Source organism: Mustela nigripes, chromosome 4 (assembly GCF_022355385.1).
Source record: "Mustela nigripes isolate SB6536 chromosome 4, MUSNIG.SB6536, whole genome shotgun sequence".
NCBI lineage: Eukaryota > Metazoa > Chordata > Mammalia > Carnivora > Mustelidae > Mustela > Mustela nigripes.
In genome coordinates, this window is record NC_081560.1 from 108,702,900 (window position 1) to 108,722,415 (window position 19,516).

Consider the following 19,516-nt stretch of genomic DNA (forward strand, 5'->3'; position numbering starts at 1 on the left):
GGCACGTACCAGTTATTACAGGACACTGATGTGTGTGCTCTGAGAACAGAGCTGGGGCCGGTTGTCAGAAAGCCTGGAAAGTTCCACCTGAGCTGGATCTTAAAGGATCATTTTACGAAGTGGAGGAAAGAGGAACGAGTATGTCAGCACAGGAAACCCACAACCTGGAAACAAAGACATGGTAACTTGGGGGCTAGCAAATACTTTTATGTGTAGTTTAGAGTATTAGATGCTGGGAGCCGGGGTCAAAGCAGGGCAGGAGAGGGAGACAGAGGCAAGGTCTCATATTCCAGCATGAAAAGAATGCCAAGGTCTCCACAGGGAAGTGTCTTAACCATTGGAATGTCTTCTTTGGACTCTTACAACATCTCTAATAGTGACTCCAGACATCACATTTATCTGCTAAACGCACCCTCTGTTTCTTGTGCTCTCCAAATACGTTCTCATCCCCGCTGCAAGAGCAGCCGTCCACATGGGCGCTCCTGGTCACGCACCACGCCATCGGACTGCTCTGCAAACACTCCTGGTTGCGCACCGTGCCGTCTGACTGCTCTGCAAACAGGAGCTGCTGCTTTTGCTTTTGTTTTCTTTTGCTTTTCCCAGCACTTTGCATAGCCTTGTTCCCAGTTTTCCTTAGCGCCACTCTTCCCGTCAGAATTTTCAGTGTATGCTGACATGGTGTGTAGTCGGGCTAGAGAGAAGATAAGGTTGTTGGCGTAGGAGTCACCAGGCCCTGCAGAGCTCTGGATGCGCCAGACGCGCCGGCAGGGGGCACGGCTGTCGCAGTGGGAACTGGCAAGACATGTGCCTCCTTGACCGGTGAAGCCATTGTAAGCCTGCGAAGCTCATGTTGCTTACCTTCCCACAGCTGTACATTTGCCTGAAAGTAGGTTTTTCAGCTTTATTCGTGAGGGTTTTCTCTTTCTCCTAAATGTAACAGTATTAGGTAATCAAGTCACGAGATTAAGTTACTAGTTAACCACGTCCCACAGTGCATTTTAGCTGTGCACTTTTATCATTGTTTGCTCTGAGGGGAGGAGCGGTGGATTTTCATGGATGTTCTTGTGACTTTTTCTCAGGGACCACCTCACCATCTCGGCATCCCACAAAGATGCATTGTGACCCCGTCCCTGTGAGGCTAGCCAGAGGCAACTCATATTCTGCTTGCTGTTCTCCCAACCCACTGAGCACAGGCATTCAGGAAGTATGGATGTTCTTATTTGTAGTAGCTTTAACACAGACAAAAGACGGGCTCCCCAAGTGCTGTGTAGGATGTGACCAAAATAATGACCGTCAGAAAATCTTTTCAAGGGGATCTTATGAAATACATTCCTTACCTAGTGAAGCATATTTAACTCTGAACATTGTTAAGTTCTGTTCAATTCCCCAAGATTGTCTTCTAAAATGTATTCTAGGTAAGGATGAATAAGTTGATTTGTTATAAGGAATTATCTATAAGCCATTTACATATTAGAGAAGAATGTCTTCCCAAAGTGATAACCGATTTTAAAATAGCTGCTCTTGAGTCATTTTTTTCACTAATTAAGTAGCATGGCCACCTTGTCTTCATGCAAGTGAACACCTGTACTTCCATCCTCTGAATTGGTGGTGGCAGAGAGTATATATGAGGTTTATCTGAGGTAATGGTATATCATTCAAGAGCAGTTTTTTTAGAAGATTTATTTATTTATTTATTTTAGAGAGGGAGAGAGCGATTGAAGGGGGCAGAGGGAGAGAACCTTCAAGAAGACTCCCCAGTGACTGCAGAGCTAGAAATGGTACTTGATCTCATGACCCATGAGATCATGACCTGAGCCGAAGCTAAGAGTCAGACACTTAACCGACTGAGCCACCCAGGTGCCCCTCAAGAGCATTTTTTAAATGAAGTAGTCCATGGTTCCTATTCTGCCCATGGAAACTGTTTTCTGACCTGTCAGGGAATCATCTAGTACCACTAACTCTTGCAGTCATTTTAAAGTGTAAAGTCTATAAAATTATCAACAACCACTAAAGGGATCCTATGCTGTGTTTACCCTGTAAATATTATTCGTGATCATGGAGTTAAAAAAAAATACGCACACATACATGTGTGTAGTAATTAAAGCATCAAATTGCTGACAAGCTAGTAGGGAATTCCAAGCCAGAGAGGTAAATAAGCAGGGGAGCTCTCGCCTAGAGGGCATTTGTCACTCCTGGAGTACTGACACTGTCCTCGGACAGCCCTTGTGAGAGGAATACCTAATACCCAGGGACCGAGCAAGCTCAGGAGGCCTGAGGAGGCCCTTCTCCCAAGGCCAGCTTCAGAAGGACTACACCAGAAGGGTGCAGGTGAGTTCTGGGGGGCTCCTCTTGTATGGAATTGCAGCCTGGGTTACAGTTCCCTGGGTGGTCCAGATCTCCAGACTTGACTTGCTAAGGTGTGCATAGACCCGTATGGTGGTCAAGGTCATCCAGCAGAAACAAGGAGGAATCCCTCCCAATAATTTTTTTTTTTATGTGTTTGTACTTCTTTTTATTTTATTATTATTTTTTTAATTAACAAATAATGTATGATTAGCCCCAGGGGTACAGGTCTATGAATCGCCAGGTTTATACACTTCACAGCACTCACCATATCACATACCCTCCCCATTGTCCATAACCCAACCACCCTCTCCCTACTGCCCTCCCCCTGGCCACCCTCAGTTTGTTTTGTGAGATTAGGAGTCTCTTATGATTTGTCTCCCTCCCGATCCCATCTTGTTTCATTTATTCTTTTCCTACCCCCCAAACCCCACATTGCTTCTCAACTTCCTCACATCAGGGAGATCATATGATAGTTGTCTTTCTCCAATTGACTTATATTGCTCAGCATAATACCCTCTAGTTCCATCCATGCCATCGCAAATGGCAAGATTTCATTTCTTTTGATGGCTGCATAGTATTTATATATATATATATATATATATATATATATATATATATATATATCACATCTTCTTTATCCATTCTTCTGTTGATGGACATCTAGGTTCTTTCCATAGTTTGGCTATTGTGTTGTGGACATTGCTGCTATAAGCACTTGGTCTCCCATCCAAGTACTAACCAGGCCCGATCCTGCTTAGCTTCCGAGATCAGACGAGATGGGGTGTGTTCATGGTGGTATGGCCGTAGACTGCTATAAGCATTCGGGTGCATGTGCCCCTTCGGATCACTACATTTGTATCTTTAGGGTAAATACCCAGTAGTGCAATTGCTGGGTCATAGGGTAGCTCTATTTTCAACTTTTTGAGAAACCTCCACGCTGTTTTCCAGAGTGGTTGCACCAGCTTACATTCCCACCAACAGTGTGGGAGGGTTCCCCTTTCTCCGCATCCTCGCCAGCATCTGTCGTTTCCTGACTTGTTAATTTTAGCCATTCTGACTAGTGTGAGGTGGTATCTCATTGTGGTTTTGATTTGTATTTCCCTGATGCCGAGTGATGTGGAGCACTTTTTCATGTGTCTGTTCGCCATCTGGATGTCTTCTTTGCAGAAATGTCTGTTCATGTCCTCTGCCCATTTCTTGATTGGATTATTTGTTCTTTGGGTATTGAGTCTGGTAAGTTCTTTATAGATTTTGGATACAAGCCCTTTATCTGATATGTCATTTGCAAATATCTTCTCCCATTCTGTCAGTTGTCTTTGGGTTTTGTTAACTGTTTACTTTGCTATGCAAAAGCTTTTGATCTTGATGAAGTCCCAATAGTTCATTTTTGCCCTTGCTTCCCTTGCCTTTGGCGATGTTCCTAGGAAGAAGTTGCTGCGGCTGAGGTCAAAGAGGTTGCTGCCTGTGTTCTCAAGGATTTTGATGGATTCCTTTCTCACATTGAGGTCCTTCATCCGTTTTGAGTCTATTTTCGTGTGTGCTGTAAGGAAATGGTCCAGTTTCATTTTTCTGCATGTGGCTGTCCAATTTTCCCAACACCATTTATTGAAGAGGCTGTCTTCTTTCCATTGGACATTCTTTCCTGCTTTGTCGGAGATTAGTTGACCATAGAGTTGGGGATCTATTTCTGGGTTCTCTATTCTGTTCCACTGATCTATGTGCCTATTTTTGTACCAGTACCATGCTGTCTTGATGATGACAGCTTTGTAATAGAGCTTGAAGTCTGGAATTGTGATGCCCCCAACTTTGTCTTTCCTTTTCAACATTCCTATGGCTATTCAAGGTCTTTTCTGGTTCCATACAAATTTTAGGATTATTTGTTCCATTTCTTTGAAAAAAAAATTGATGGGATTTTGATAGGGATTGCATTAAATGTGTAGATTGCTTTAGGTAGCATAGACATTTTCACAATATTTGCTCTTCCAATCCATGAGCATGGAAAGTTTTACCCTTTCTTTGTGTCTTCCTCAATTTCTTTCATGAGTACTTTATAGTTTTCTGAGTAAAAATCTTTGCCTCTTTGTTTAGGTTTATTCCTAGATATCTTACGGTTTTGGTTGCAATTGTAAATGGGATTGACTCCTTAATTTCTCTTTCTTCTGTCTTGCTATTGGTGTATAGAAATGCCACTGATTTCCATGCATTGATTTTATATCCTGACACTTTACTGAATTCCTGTACAAGTTCTAGCAGATTTGGAGTGGAGTCTTTTGGGTTTTCCAATTTTTTCTTATTTTTTAAAAAGACTGTTTATTTTAGTGAGCGAGAGCTTACGAGCAGGGGGAGGGAAGGGGGGAGCAGAGAAGCAGATTCCCTCTGAGCGGGTAGTCAGAGGCTTAACCCCCAGGGTGCCCCCAAATAATTTTTTTACATGTAGTAACAAATACACAAAACCAGGCATACCAATTTACATGCAAGAAAATGAGTATGTGGAAAAGTGAAACTTGGTTATAATAAGAGAAATGCAATTTAGAGCAACCTTTGCTGACATTTAGAAGTTTGGGCAATTTTCAGAGACTTACATTGTGAAGTGGGTCATGGACTCCAGAGCTCAAGAGTTCAAGCAGGAAAAGGAGGGGCTCGGGCCTTTGCCATCAGGGCATTCCTTGGTCCCAGGTTCCTGGAAGCACAGTCTGAAAGAGTTCTGGGCACATGCCTTTGGCCCTGCAGACACCTCTCCTTGCTGAGGGGGTCACAGTCCGAAGAGAGACAGCAGGGGCTCAGACCTGGGACTCTGGGCCTTGTGAAAGCACGTCTCCTGCCTGTGACTTTGTGTGGGAGTGTCATGTGTCCTCACTAAACCGAAGCACCTGCCACGCTGTGGCAGCTGGTCGTTCCAAGAAAGACTGTGAGCCTGGTATTGCCTGGTCATTTGATTCTTTTAGTGTAAAATATGTATTTTTATGTGAGTAAAACCCTGGACTATGTAGCACTTTAAAGTAGGTGAGCACCAACTACTGTATCAACACAGGTATGTTTCCAAAGCAGTGTTGAACAAAAGGGCAAGATGCGAAAGACACCAGAAGACTAATAGCACTTACAGAAAGTGAAAAGTGATTCGTCAACATGAGTAACCATGAGTAACCATACAGTGTGTTGTGGTTATGGCAACGTATAGTAGAACGCATGTTCTATACATGTGGGAAACAAATGCAAAATTCAGGATGGTAGTAACTTCTGATGAGAGAGGAAATAGAACAGTACACAAACCGGGTAATGTTTAATTTTTTCTCTGTTTAAAAAAATAAATTGATCATAGAAAATGTTAGGATTAGTTTAACCAAGTGGTCAATATACACCTTTTTATTATACTTACTCTTTCTACTTTGCTGTATCCTTTGAAGTGGAAATATTGAAATACTTTAAGACAATAAACAGCTTAGTCTAATGAAATCACGAATCAAACCTAGTATAAACATCTGGCATCTGTGAGCCAACGTGGCCCTTGTAACATCAGTTTGCAGCCTTTCATTTAGAAAACCCATCTGTCGCTATAGACAGGTAATGGTGGTTTGAGAGGACGTCACTGTTGGTGGCATCATGAATTGGTACAATGCCTTTGGAAAGTACATTGTCAAGAGCTATAAAATTGTTAGTAATCACTGACCTACTAGTAGGGTTCTGGAAATTTATTCTGAAGAAACCATTCAGAAGAACTCAACTTTCACACATGAAGGATTTAGTTATGGTATCTATAATTTTGAAAATACTAGAAACAATTTTAAATGTCTATCAGTAAAAATGCTCAAGTAAATTATGGCATACCAACTGCACAGAATATTGTAACATCATTAAATTCATTTTGAAGACAGTGTCAAAAATAGAAAATACTTATGGGAGAATGTTTAAATATAAGATATAAAATTATTTGGGTGGCAGTAATCATAACTATAAAAATACTTGTGTATGTATTTGGACAAAGATTGGACAAGAAGACAAAAAATGAAAAAGCATTTTAATTCTTGAAATTATGGACAATTAAAAATGTTTTGAAGTTTAATTAGTTTTACCCTTTAGGAAAGAGTTGAACTGCAATGGATTGAAACATGATGTGCTTGAGAAAAATGTTTGAGTCCCTTGAGTTCTTATTTTTGAAACAGAGTACTAGGAAAACTTTTGTCATGCTTTTTATCTTGTATTTCACTGACTTTTTTCAATTTCAGCCCTCAGAGATAGAAATGGAGTCTCAGATACATCTGTATGGGCACACAGAAGAGATAACCAGCTTATTTGTTTGCAAACCCTACAGTATAATGATAAGTGTGAGCAGAGATGGAACCTGCATCATATGGGATTTAAACAGGTACAGAAGAAGGTTTCCAACTCAGACACAACTGCCTCTATGTTTCTTTTCTTCCTGTGTGAAACAGGTGCACTGAAATAAGATCTTTACCTTATGATCATTTTAAGCGCATGAAATACAAACTTTAGTTTGTAATCCCATTGAAAGCAAAAGATCAGTTAGGAATATAGTGGGGAATGCCTTATGAATCATAGGTCCATACACTAAGGGAAGGAATTATACAAGAGAATCTAATGATATTTAATGATCAGATGCAAATTTGTCTTTGGTCTTTTAGGTTGTGCTATGTACAAAGCCTGGCGGGACACAAAAGCCCTGTCACGGCCGTCTCTGCCAGTGAAACTACTGGAGACATCGCCACTGTGTGTGATTCAGGTAAGCAAGGCCAGAACTAAAGCACAGACTCATTAGCTGGTGCCCGCATAGTTTAAACTATTGGATTCAGTCTCTCAGGTCCCTAATCACATCTAAAATATTATGGCATAGTGAATTTGTGTGTTAAAATACAGTATGGTCCAAGAGCAAGGTCATCAATTTAGGGGCCAACTTATGCAAAAGTTAATATTGTCATCATTTAACTCCTTTTCTGATAGATGAAAGATTGCATTTGGGCACATCTAAGTTAAGCAAATTATTGTTACATAATTATCTGAATTTCTTGGCTTTTGTTTCTCTCTTTTTTTTTTTTCTTTTGGCTTCTGCTTTTTAACTACCAACTTGACTACCTCCCCATGACATAAGTGTAAAGCAAAACCAATGATCAGCTTTGACTATATGTATCTTCCAGTTCCTGAGTGAGACCCATACTGCATTATAATATATAGAGGTATAATTTGCCTTAAATTTACATGATAGAGTTATATCTCCTCATCAGAGGTTTTGCTTTTAGTTTTTGTTTTTTTCAAGTAGTACATATTTTAAAACTTGTGTTTTTAAACACACACACACACACATCCAGCAGGAAAGAACAGTTGAAAAGTTCATAAATTTTCTGTTGCATTTCTATTCTTAAGGATCCTAATAGCATCGAAAGAATCCTTTGAAAAATTGTCTCTTTCTGCCCACTCAGTATAGATTATCTTTGACGTATCTGTAGGGGGTGGCCCTCTATCTTTTGCTTGCGTGTTTTATATTGTTTGGTGTTTTCTGACGCCCTAGAGTTTTCCAGTCCCGCGACACCACCTGGGTGCTCAACAGTGCCATTTGATCCTGACACTAACTACTTGAAGCTCGCAATTTTGGGAGTGCCCAACCCCCCACCACACTCACAGAGCTTAGGAAAACACTCTACTTAACTACAGTCCTTTACTACAAAGGGTAGAAATGAACAGCCAGAGGTACCTCGGTGGCTCCGTTTGAGTGTCGACTTCTGACTACTTCTCGGTCATGATCTCAGGGTTGTGAGATTGAGCCCACTTGGGCTCAGGTTACCTATTTGAGATTCTTTCTCGCCTTCTCCCTTGAGCCCTCCCCCTACCTCACTCTTGCTTTCTCTCTCAAAAAAAGGAGTAAGCAGCCAGCTGCAGAGGTACACAGGGGGAGATCCAGAGAGCCAGTCTGGGTGGAGTCGGAGTGCGCCTCCCTCCTGACACATGAATGTGCTCACGAGCTCAAGCCCTCCTAACCCTGTTGCTTAGGGGTTTTTCTGAGGTTCAATTCTGTAGGCACAGTTGATGGAATCAGTGGCTGTGGACCTGAGCTCAATCTCCAGCCTCTCTCTGTCCCCAGAGGTGGGGAGGTCCTGTAAATTCTAACCTCCTAACCACATGGCTGGTTTGTCTAGTGACAGGCCCCCAACCTGAAGCTATGTAGGGCCCACCCCCTGGAGCCAGCTTGTTAGCGTACAGAAGGTGTTAAATTACAAGGGTCTCAAGGAGCTGTATGCCAGCGACCTGGGACAAAGACCAAATGTGTATTTTTTATTACACTACAGCTGTCTCTTGGAGTTTTGTTGTTGATTTTCTAAAAATTCATTCATTCTTGTATTCTGGAAAAGTAATGTCTTCAGTCATCCTTTAAAGGTATCAAATGTGAAACATTTGCCAATCCTACCATCCAGTTATTGAATAGTGCCATAGAAACATTTTTATTTCCTAATTGTCGTAAGTAAAGGGAACGATTTTGAACCGTCAACTTTGTTAATACAAGTGTGGGCCGATGATTGATGACTTATGCTAATTGTTCTCCCATGATTTGTACATTAGCAGCTTTTAGTATTGTCATACCAAAGGGGAATCTGGGGGAATAATATAATTATTATTTATATAGTGTTCTCTACTTTCTTGTTTTGGCAACATTTGGAAGTTAGGACTGATCCTTAGGGAGCTGAATTTTGTAAAGTTAATTACTTTCCTGCTGCCAGTAGTGATTTATATCGTGATGTTATATCAGCCAGTCTTATGGGAACAAAAAACAAAATTACTTTTGCTGCAATTACTAACCCACTAGTAGGGTATTCAGGTGTCCCTGGGGAGAGCACAATATAATAGAGTAATGGCTGGAACTTTCTTTTTCAATATGAACAAAAAGGCATCCTCCACTTTCTTAAAGCCTCTTAGTGCATATATAAGAGAAATCATAACAAGAATTGGGTATATAGAAAATATAATAAATATAATGATTTTTCTAAAGAGAGGCTAAATTTATGTTTAGTGACCCAAACTAGAGTTCATCCTCCTAGTCTTACAGTTCAAGAAGGTAAGAAAGTTAAAAGATTTAGCCTACCAAACATCTTGACCCATTTAGTGAGTACCAGCCAGGTAACTTTAAAATCAAAATTTAAATAAAACATATGTATGTGTATGTATTTTTGTTATATATTTGTGTGTGCATGTATATACACATTATACACACAGATATAAAATTTCTGTGTCGGGGCTGAAGTTACGCTGGTGTGCTCTTTCCTCTTGCTCATAATCTGCCAGCACATATAGGGTGTGATTTTTATAATGATAAGATGTGAAATTTATTAAACCATGTGAATATTATAATAGACGGTTTTTGTCTTTTTTTTTTTTAAAGATTTTATCTATTTATTTGATAGAGATCACAAGTAGGCAGAGAGGCAGGCAGAGAAAGGGAAGCAGGCTCCCTGCTGAGCAGAGAGCCCGATGCGGGACTCGATCCCAGGACCCTGAGATCATGACCTGAGCCGAAGGCAGTGGCTTAACCCACTGAGCCACCCAGGCGCCCCGGTTTTTGTCTTTTTAAAAATCATTCTGCCACTGGATCAAAATATATGCCTTTTAACTAGCGTTCATAGCCTGGTTGTGTGTTGCCAATGGCATTATAAAGTTAATATTATGAAATTCGGGATGGGCAGTGACTCTCCAATTTATTTTAATTTCAGTGATCATGCATAGGAAGAATAAATTTTTTTTCAGCAATGCCCAGCTTTCTGACTTTTAGTTGACATGCTAAATTACACATGAAAGCTATCTGGTCTTGAGTGAAGGCCTCAGTTTTGACATTTACAACCTTAGGCAGATGAGTCGTTACTTGGTTTTGAGGTGGCCCAAGGTCCTGGGTAATCTGCTAGGGTGATTCTGTTGAGTTCTCTGATCTACAGATCTCTGTTGAGTTCTGTACCCCATTGCAGAGAGTCAAGGCCCACATTTTGATTTTTGGTTTTGAAGGACTGAGCCTGCAGTAGCTCTCAATTCCAGGCAGTGATCAACCCCTGCACTGGTCTCTTTGGGAAGCCTTCTAACCTTACTAGCACACATCTGGTTGCTTTATAAATTTTATAAATTTTTTATCAAGTATTAAATTCAAAAGCAAGAGTGAAATATCTACTCACGGAAAAGAGGTTATCGCCTACAGCTGCATCTCGTTAGTATATTGAACTCCTACATCTGATGTTTTGTTTAGGTAATCTCTCCTAATTGGTGAGAAGTCTTAAGTAAAACATTGGGCATCTGTTAACCTTCTCTTCTCTGCGTGTGTGGTAAATAAGTTTACCGTTACAGTTGCGATCCGAACCATTCTACAGCATGTGATCCAGTGGCATCACCACACCCACAACATGGTGCAACCACCATCTCAAAAACTTCTTCATCACCCCAAGCAGAAACTCTGTAACCATAACTTATTCCTCCTTGCCACAAATCTTCAAGTAACCACTGTTCTACTTCCGATCTCTATGAATTTGCCTATTCTAGATAATTCATCTAAGTGGAATCATATACACTGTGTGTCCTTTCATGTCTTTTTTACGTCTGTTTATTTCACTCAGCCTCATGTTAAGGCTCATCCTTGCAGCATGGAGCATGGAGCAGAACTTTATTACTTTCCATGACTGAGTAGTAGCCCCTTGTAAATCTCTACCTTCTGCCTGCGGACAGACATTCAGTTGTTCCCACTTCTTGGCTATTGTGAATACTGCTGCAACACAGAAGTCATTTGGGTTTGGAATATTTGAAGGTCTTCAGTGTATCTTTTTTTTTTTTTAATCTTCTTTTTTTAAAGATTTTATTTTTTATTTGACAGACAGAGATCACGAGTAAGCAGAGAGGCAGGCAGAGAGAGGGAGAAGCAGGCTTCCCACTAAGCAGAGAGTCCAACGCGGGGCTCGATCCCAGGACCCTGAGACCATGACCTGAGCCAAAGGCAGAGGCTTAACCCACTGAGCCACCCAGGCGCCCTCTTCAGCATATCTTGACATAAAGGAGTATTTTCACAATTTGTTTCTTTGCTATAAGTAAGAAATCTATGCAGTCTTTTCATTGCCTTAATAAAGGAAAGAGTTAAAGTCTGCACTTCTTTTGTAAGTTCTAGTGGAGAGACAAATATAAGTGGAGTAACATGGCCCCAAACTTTACTGCGCCTCTTAACCTGTTTTATCAGCTTGAGAATGTTTCTCCGAAGAAGGCTAGGCGCATCATCATGGGGCCTCAATATAGAAGATGGCGAGAAATTACTGCCTCTCCCACCCCTGGAAAACTCCAGAAAGTTTAGTTACTCATGGTCTTTGAAAAGGAAAAACTAGTCTAATAAGTCACTGACCCACAAGATTCAGTCTTAGACATGCTGAGGAATTAGATGTCTTTTCTTTTTCTTTAAGAAGTAACTTTTAGGGGGGCACCTGGGTGGCTCAGTGGGTTAAGCCGCTGCCTTCAGCTCAAGTCGTGATCCCGGGGTCCTGGGATCGAGTCCCGCATTGGGCTCTCTGCTCAGCGGGGAGCCTGCTTCCCTCTCTCTCTCTCTCTCTGCCTGCCTCTCTGTTTACTTATAATCTCTGTCAAATAAACAAATAAAATCTTAAAAAAAAAAAAAAGTAACTTTTAACTCCACTAAGTTTTATTGTAACTTTTTTTTCCTTCAGAAGTTACCTAAGTCACTTCTTACAGGTGGTTTCACAGAATATTTTCGTCTGGTTTTGGAGATTGTTTAACTTTCTGGGTACTCTCAAATTCAGCCTTGTCAGCTCCTTTGCTAAAATATGATTACACAAAAATATATGATTAATTTGCCTTGTTGCTCTAGATTTAGAAATTAATATTTTTATTTTTATTTTTCCACTGGTCATTGTCTCTAGATAAATCTGCAGAGCCTTTTGACTTATTACATAGTAATTTTATTTACACAGCTTCAGTCCTGAGCTGCCTATAAATTTTTTAATCACTGAAACAATCAAGCTGGATGTGCAGGGATGCCCCTCTGGGACTCAGGGTGGTGGGCTCTGACATACCCACACTCTGGTGACCTGTGGATGGTCTTGGTGTTTTAGCTGGTGGAGGCAGCGACCTTAGACTCTGGACAGTGAACGGGGACCTTGTTGGACATGTGCACTGCAGGGAGATCATCTGTTCCGTTGCCTTCTCTAACCAGCCCGAGGGGGTGTCTATCAATGTGATTGCCGGGGGATTAGAAAATGGAATTGTAAGGTAAGAGGAGTTCTGACTCTCTTTGTTCGCTCTTGTTCATAAGGACACAGCAGTCCCAAAAACTAGCCTTAAATATCTAGGCATGTTCATACTTAATATTTAGAGATTTAAAATCACCTTCAGATATAGGTTCTTCACTAATCCCTGTTTTATTTTTAAGTAATAAACTTAGCTTGCATGCAGTTTTGAAATTGTATATTGTCTATTAATTGTATAAAAGATTAATATGAAAATTTACCAAATTTTCTTACTCCCCCATCTACCCCTTGCAAAACTCCCACAAGTAGCTACTGCTAATGGCTTATTGTGTTTCCTTCCAGATGATTTTTAACAAATAAATATATAGGTGTTTTTTGCGAAGGCAGTTGTAGTTTGCATAATTAGATGATGACTTTTTCCCTCTCTAGGTTATGGAGTACATGGGACCTAAAGCCGGTGCGGGAAATCACATTTCCTAAATCAAATAAGCCTATTGTAAGGTAAACCACCCCCAGATTCTTCATCATATATTTTGTGACTCTACTTTTGTTAGAGATGAAAGCACACAGACTGAACTGTGTGATGAGAGTCTATTAAACAGCTGACCACTTATCAAACACTAGGTTGACCAGGACCTTTTACAAGGAGACACAGTCCATGTCTTTGTGGAGCTTAATATCTGAGTCAGGAGCTCCTAGTTGGATAGAAGGCATCCTGGGAGGGTTCCTTATTAAAAATACTATAATGGTGATTGACAGCTGCAGGAATGTGCTTGATAAGACTGATAAACAATCAGTTACCCTTTGTTCCACCAACAAATTTGACTTTAAAAATCAATCGGAAGTAAGGGATTTAAATTATACTTTATTAAATTTATTTTCAATGCACTAAATTTAAATATTAATGAACTCCAATTATTTATTAATGTTAACAGTTTTGCCTTTTCCTTTTTCTGGGAAATAAAATATCTCCCTATAATCATCATTTATTTCTATAAAGAGAAAATGTAGCCCCGTTATATGATCTAAACTTTCCTAAACTCAAGTATTTGTTAAGTAATAAGAGCACAAACAAGGTGGTAAAAGAAAATGTACAAAGAAGGAACAGAATACACTGACCTCTTTGCTCTGGTTTTGTTCTGTGTCCCCTAGTTAGGGTGACCTTCACAAAGTCGTCAGCAGAGCAATTAGACTATATTAGAATTACACCAGAAACCAGTGAGTCGTAAGCAATCATTTCGTTGGTCTCTCTGCTCCGGTGAAGATATCTTCGCTTCTTTACACTGATTTCTATATGATCACCAATATGCTAATGCAATTTTAAGAGATGATGTACATGTGGGATTTCTTTTGACAGCCTTACGTTTTCCTGTGACGGCCACCATCTGTACACAGCAAATAGTGATGGGACTGTGATCGCCTGGTGTCGGAAGGACCAGCAACGCCTGAAACAGCCAATGTTCTATTCCTTCCTTAGCAGCTATGCAGCTGGATGAATGAGAGAGAACTTCACTTCTCCAAAGCACTTTAGCTCCAAACTAGATGTGTGGACCTCACCAGTTTTAGGAGGTTGAACTTGAAGAAATGGATGACCAAACACATCATCCAAATAATGATCATCTGCAGGACATTCTGCGGCCTCCCAAGGTCCGGAGAGAATAGTTTTGTTCTAATTTTGTGATCATCTAGAGGGTTGTGTATGTTCTAACCAACAAGGTGTAAGTCATACACGATAAATTAAAATTGTATTTTTAAAGTGTTTACCCACAAGGTTATTCTAAAGAAAGAATTGGGGTCTCTCCTTTTTTTCTGTTATTCCAAAAAGACCAGGAGAATTTAAATTGGTTAGCTAGTTGTTTATATAAAATGCTCTAAAATTATATTTTAAAAGTTTTATGCCGAGATAATCTACCTTCCCCCACCCCTGACACAAACACACGAAATTAAAGAAGAGGATAAGAAGTTAGAACTTGCAAAGTGCTTTCTTTGAGAAGTAAATTATTCAGTAGGTGCCTCTGCACCAAACGTTTTATGGAAGATCTGAATACTAAAAACAAACTACTCGTGAATCTTAGTGTTGGCAGGTTTTTTTCTAGTTGCCTGCTTAGCTCAAAGGGGAACCAGAACTTTTTGACAGCCACAAACACACATCTGATTTCAGATATATTCGGTTTTTTCATTAAAAAATTCTGCTTAAAATTCATAACACTAGATACTGAATACCCTTAGTTGAGTCACTAAGATTTAAACACAATGATAATTATTTTAATATCTGCCATCTATAGAGCACTGAATACTTAACAGTTTGCAATAGAAAGCCTCCACTATGGAGAAAGATGGGGCAGATACTAAGAGTCCATTCTAGATAAGACATTAAATCTAATGGGCAGGGTATGTTTTCTTCCATAAAACAGAATTACAAAAGAAAGGAGACAGCCTACTCTGTTTCCCACAGGATGCTGAATAATTCTTGTAGGAAACTGTCTGCTCTGTTTCTACTAATCTATACGACCTGAGAATTCTGGGAACAACAGAAAGGTCTAAGTATATGCCACAGAGAACTTGCACACCATGAAGACAGAATTCCTAAAAATCTCTACTATAGTCTGTCTCTACCATTACGGCTCTATTTTGGGGTGCTGCTTATTGGCTTTGAGAACACTGTAAAATAAGCTCAGTAAGATGTTACTTACCATGGGGTAAAAATATGTATTCCTGCCTAAGAATAACTTGCGTGTTTGTTATGGAAATTCACTTCATATGGTGTTTACAGAACTACTTTTGTAACTTCCAGACTTTCTAAAACATTCTGCTTAAAAACTGTATAAAACACAATTCCAACATCTCTGCCAACTGAAATGTGGGCAAGAGGAAGCAAGTGGCCACGTGTGCTTGTCACTGGAGCAGCATACATCCCTCAGAACGGCTCACGGGCCACATTGACACCGTGGTTTGCCCAGGCCAGCTTGGAGCTGTGAGGTCCAGCTGGGTGCAGAGATGACATTATTCCTATTCACGTTGAAGTGATTTGCTTTGTTAAAAGAAAAAAAAATTGCAGCTACTGTCTGGCTTTCGTTTTTTTCTACCAAGAACTTGGAACTAGTCCCCTATTAGAATAGGGTTGCTACTCAGTCTTCTTTTTTTAAGGCCGAATTCCATCATTTATTTAAAGAGAAAATATGCAAAGTAACTGGTCTTGTTAAGAGTGCAATATTATATTTTTATGTAAAAATAAAAATTAATTTGGGGGGATTATTTATTCAGCATGAAACTTAATATGTATATGTTTGAAACACTTCATAATGTGCATGTTGCTGTAAACATTTCTGTAACATATCACAAGCTCTGTTATCTTTGTATACACTGCCACTTCAAATTGGGAATAAATTTCATAAAAATAGATTTAAAGACCTATTCTTCATACAATATAAATATTTACGACTAGAGCTCAGATTGGTGGCTTTTTTGCTTTGTAACCCAGATAGGTTCTCTCTTTAGCTCCCCTATACATTGATGTCACAAAGAAAAGATAACTTTCATTTCTTAATTATATTTTTAAAAGATTTTATTTATTTATTTGAGAGAGAGAGAGAGCAGGAGCTGGGAGAGGGGGGCAGAGGCCCTCCCCACTGAGCACGCAGCCCGGCACAGGCCTCTATTCCAGGACCCTGGGATCATGACCTGAGCCGAAGGCAGACACTTAACTGACTGGGCCAACCAGGTGCCCTTAATTGTATTTTTATGAGAAATTTTATTTCAGCCCTTTATTTTAATACCATTTATACCAATGCTTTATTTAATATCCTTGCATAGAGTTTAGACAGAAGTGTCCAGGTCAAACCACACTTTTTAAAGAAAAAAACATGTGCCTCTCCTACCCCCGAGAGCCCATGTATAACGCACCATGTACAAGCACTGCGCTGGGTGCTGGACACACAGTCGTTTCCTGCACTCCCAGAGGTTACTGGCTGGAGAGAGAAGTGTGCTGTCAGGAACCCACGGTGTGCACGGCTACACAATACGGTAAGTGCTGTTAAAGAGGAGTGTAGGGTCCTCAGCGAATATTGTCGGGAGCCAGTACAGGAGGCCTACTATAAGAGCTGTAAGGGACTGAATATGATTGGCTGTTCATTTAGGTCCACTTACACGAGAGGTGCATGCGCACTGCATGAACACAGCATGGCCATGTATGGTTATGTTTGGTGATCATGCTCTGATTGGTTAACACTGCCTGCATAAAAACCCATGCGCCCGGGGTAAGAGGAGGAGGAAGAAAAAAGCGATTAATAAAAAAGGTTTGCGGCTACCTGAGTCTCCCAGTCGTTCTTGCTGGCGAGAGTGACAAATATAACAGGAAGATTCGAGTTCAGATCAAGAGGATCTGGGAAAGCCTCTAGAGAAAGTGAAATTTTTGTTGAAATGGACGAATAGAAATCTGACAGGTGAGGATGGGAGATGTGTTCCAGTCAACGCATTTATGAATGCCTGAGGCAGGACCATCAGTGAACCAGGCCCAGTGAAGGAGCGAGCCTCAGCTACACTCCTCAGCTGCTCTGGTGGGCATCGCAAAGGGGTATGTGAACTCAACAAACACCAGCCCAAGACTCCAGAATTCTTCTCTTTTTTTTTTTATAATTTTTAAAAATTTTTTATAAGCATATATTTTTATCCCCAGGGGTACAGGTCTGTGAATCGCCAGGTTTACACACTTCACAGCACTCACCTTAGCACATACCTTCCCCAATGTCCATAACCCCACTCCCTCTCCCAAGGCCCCTCCCCCCAGCCACCCTCAGTTTGTTTTGTGAGTTTACGAGTCACTTATGGTTTGTCTCCCTCCCAATCCCATCTTGTTTCATTTATTCTTCTTTTACTCTGCCTTGCATCTGAGAGGTTTTAAGGGTCTTCAAGAGTAGAACACCTGTTTCTAGGTGTCTGTCCCCAAAAGAACTCAGGAGTAGCATCTAGCAGTGTAAGCCTCCAACTCAAATATCCTCCCTTACCTGCAAATCTCAGATCACCTCTTCCTTCAACTACATTCACCGAATGCCAGTTATGCGCAAGTCCCAGGCTTGGTGATGGAGCCTGGTAAGAGAAGAGTAAGGAAATCCTAGCCCTTCAGAGCTCATACCTGGTGATCTGCTTCTCATTATTTTCGATGACTTGTTAGTATTTTCAACCAAAGAAAGAACTACAGGGTGTTCCTGTTCAGGGTGGTGACATAGGAGGATCCTGAACCCACCTCCTCCCACAGTTACAGTGAATATACAGCTACATGTATATAGGAAAATTCCCTGTGAAAGAAATCCCAAAACTGAGCAACTCTTATATATTATTGGGGGTTAGGGGGTTGGGAACAACCACCACCAAAATAGTTAGGAGAGGCTGAGACACAATGTCACCATAAACCACACTCAGTATGGCAACCCACAAATAGCAGAGAAGGAAGCTGCTTTGCTCCTGGAGAAGCAAAGGTTTGAACCCTACACCTGACACCTAAATTTTAAGACCTTCTGCTGAGTGAAGAGACCCCAAAACATGTAGCTTTGAAAGACAATGGGGCTTGCATCCACAAGACCACAAGCTTACAGCTAACTGAGAAACAGATCTTAAAGGGGTCTTGCGGACTCACCATGACTAAACCCCAGGGGCACGGTATAGAGGCAGCTGATTGAAATGCAACATATCTTTCTGTGAAAGAGAAAGACTTTCTATTGTTTATCTTAAAAGATTCAGTTAGAGTGTCAGACATTTAATATAACACACATCTAGAGGCCACTGGAATACTTCTCAAAGCCTGTGGAGTCTGGTTAAGTACCACCTTTGTACTGTCCCTCTGCCTTGCTCCAGGTGTCTCTCAGGAGCTTGTGCGTATGTCTATGTCCCCAGTTTTTGCAGCTGCCACCAAGGGAACACCCCTGATCATGGGCTCTGGTGGCTGGTGGGGCTTCTGTTCAATGCTCTCACAGGACTGTAACAAATGGAGAAATAGTCCCTACCCAGCAAACCACTAAAGGCACAGCACTGAGGCAGCAGGCATAAACCCCAGACTTTCCCTGGGGAGTTATTATTAATAGACAATAGTCTACTAGCTTATCTTCATAGCTGTGGCAAGCAGTGTTGGGGTGTGGAGGCTTCTAATTAAACATATCTGCAGCCCTCTCCAGAGATCAGGGAGAGCAGTAGGCACCATCTTCATGTTCTCCCTCTGCCCTGCCCCAGGGTGCCAGTGTCTCCAAGAAAGGAGATAATGTACATATCTGGCATCCCTATTTTTGTGGGATGCCTTTAATAGGTGGGCCCTGGGTGCCAGTGGGGCTGGTGTTCGTGGGTTCAATGGGACATTAGCAAAGAAGAAACTGTTCTTAACTGGCTAACACCCCAGGGCTCAGTGCAGAGGAAGCAGATAGAAATACCCATTTTCTAGTCTTCCCATTAAAGAGGTATATTTGCATACCTTAAAAGCTGCTGCTTGAAGGTATTGCTTCCAGTGAGCCTGAATCTAGGTGCTGACTGAGATCCTTCCTTAGATACAGTGACTGATCTTGGCCCACCCTCAACTTCTGAGGCCACTAAGAACCACTAAGACACCTGGATAATCACAAAGCTTCAAAGAGACAGCCAGGAGCTAGGGCAGGGTTGAACAATAAGGCTCACCTCCTACAAGAGGCCACCCCTTCAAGACTGAGAGAGATGGCTGTTTTATTTAATGCATAGAAACCAACAGAAAAAGTCAAGGAAAATAAAGAAACAGAGAAATATGTTCCAAATGAAAGAATGAGATAAAATCTTAGAAAAACACCTTAATGAAACAGATAAGTGGTTTACTTGAGAAAGATTTCAAAATAATGGCCATACAGATGCTCACCACGGTCGGGAGAACAAGGCATGAATAAAGTGAGAATTCTAACAAAGAGAAGGAAAATAAAAGAATGTACCAAATA

General features: G+C 40.9%; 1 protein-coding gene across 1 annotated transcript in view; it reads left to right on the forward strand.

The window, feature by feature from the left end:
• Positions 1–16,018, forward strand: part of LYST (lysosomal trafficking regulator) — a 155,174-nt gene extending 139,156 nt beyond the window's left edge. The window contains exons 49-53 of the mRNA XM_059397275.1: positions 6,570–6,709; positions 6,987–7,084; positions 12,438–12,594; positions 13,002–13,073; positions 13,930–16,018. Of these exons, the coding sequence (XP_059253258.1) occupies positions 6,570–6,709; positions 6,987–7,084; positions 12,438–12,594; positions 13,002–13,073; positions 13,930–14,068 (606 nt within the window). The 3' untranslated portion in view covers positions 14,069–16,018. The remainder of the gene's footprint in view (positions 1–6,569; positions 6,710–6,986; positions 7,085–12,437; positions 12,595–13,001; positions 13,074–13,929) is intronic.
• The last annotated feature ends 3,498 nt before the right edge of the window (positions 16,019–19,516 follow it).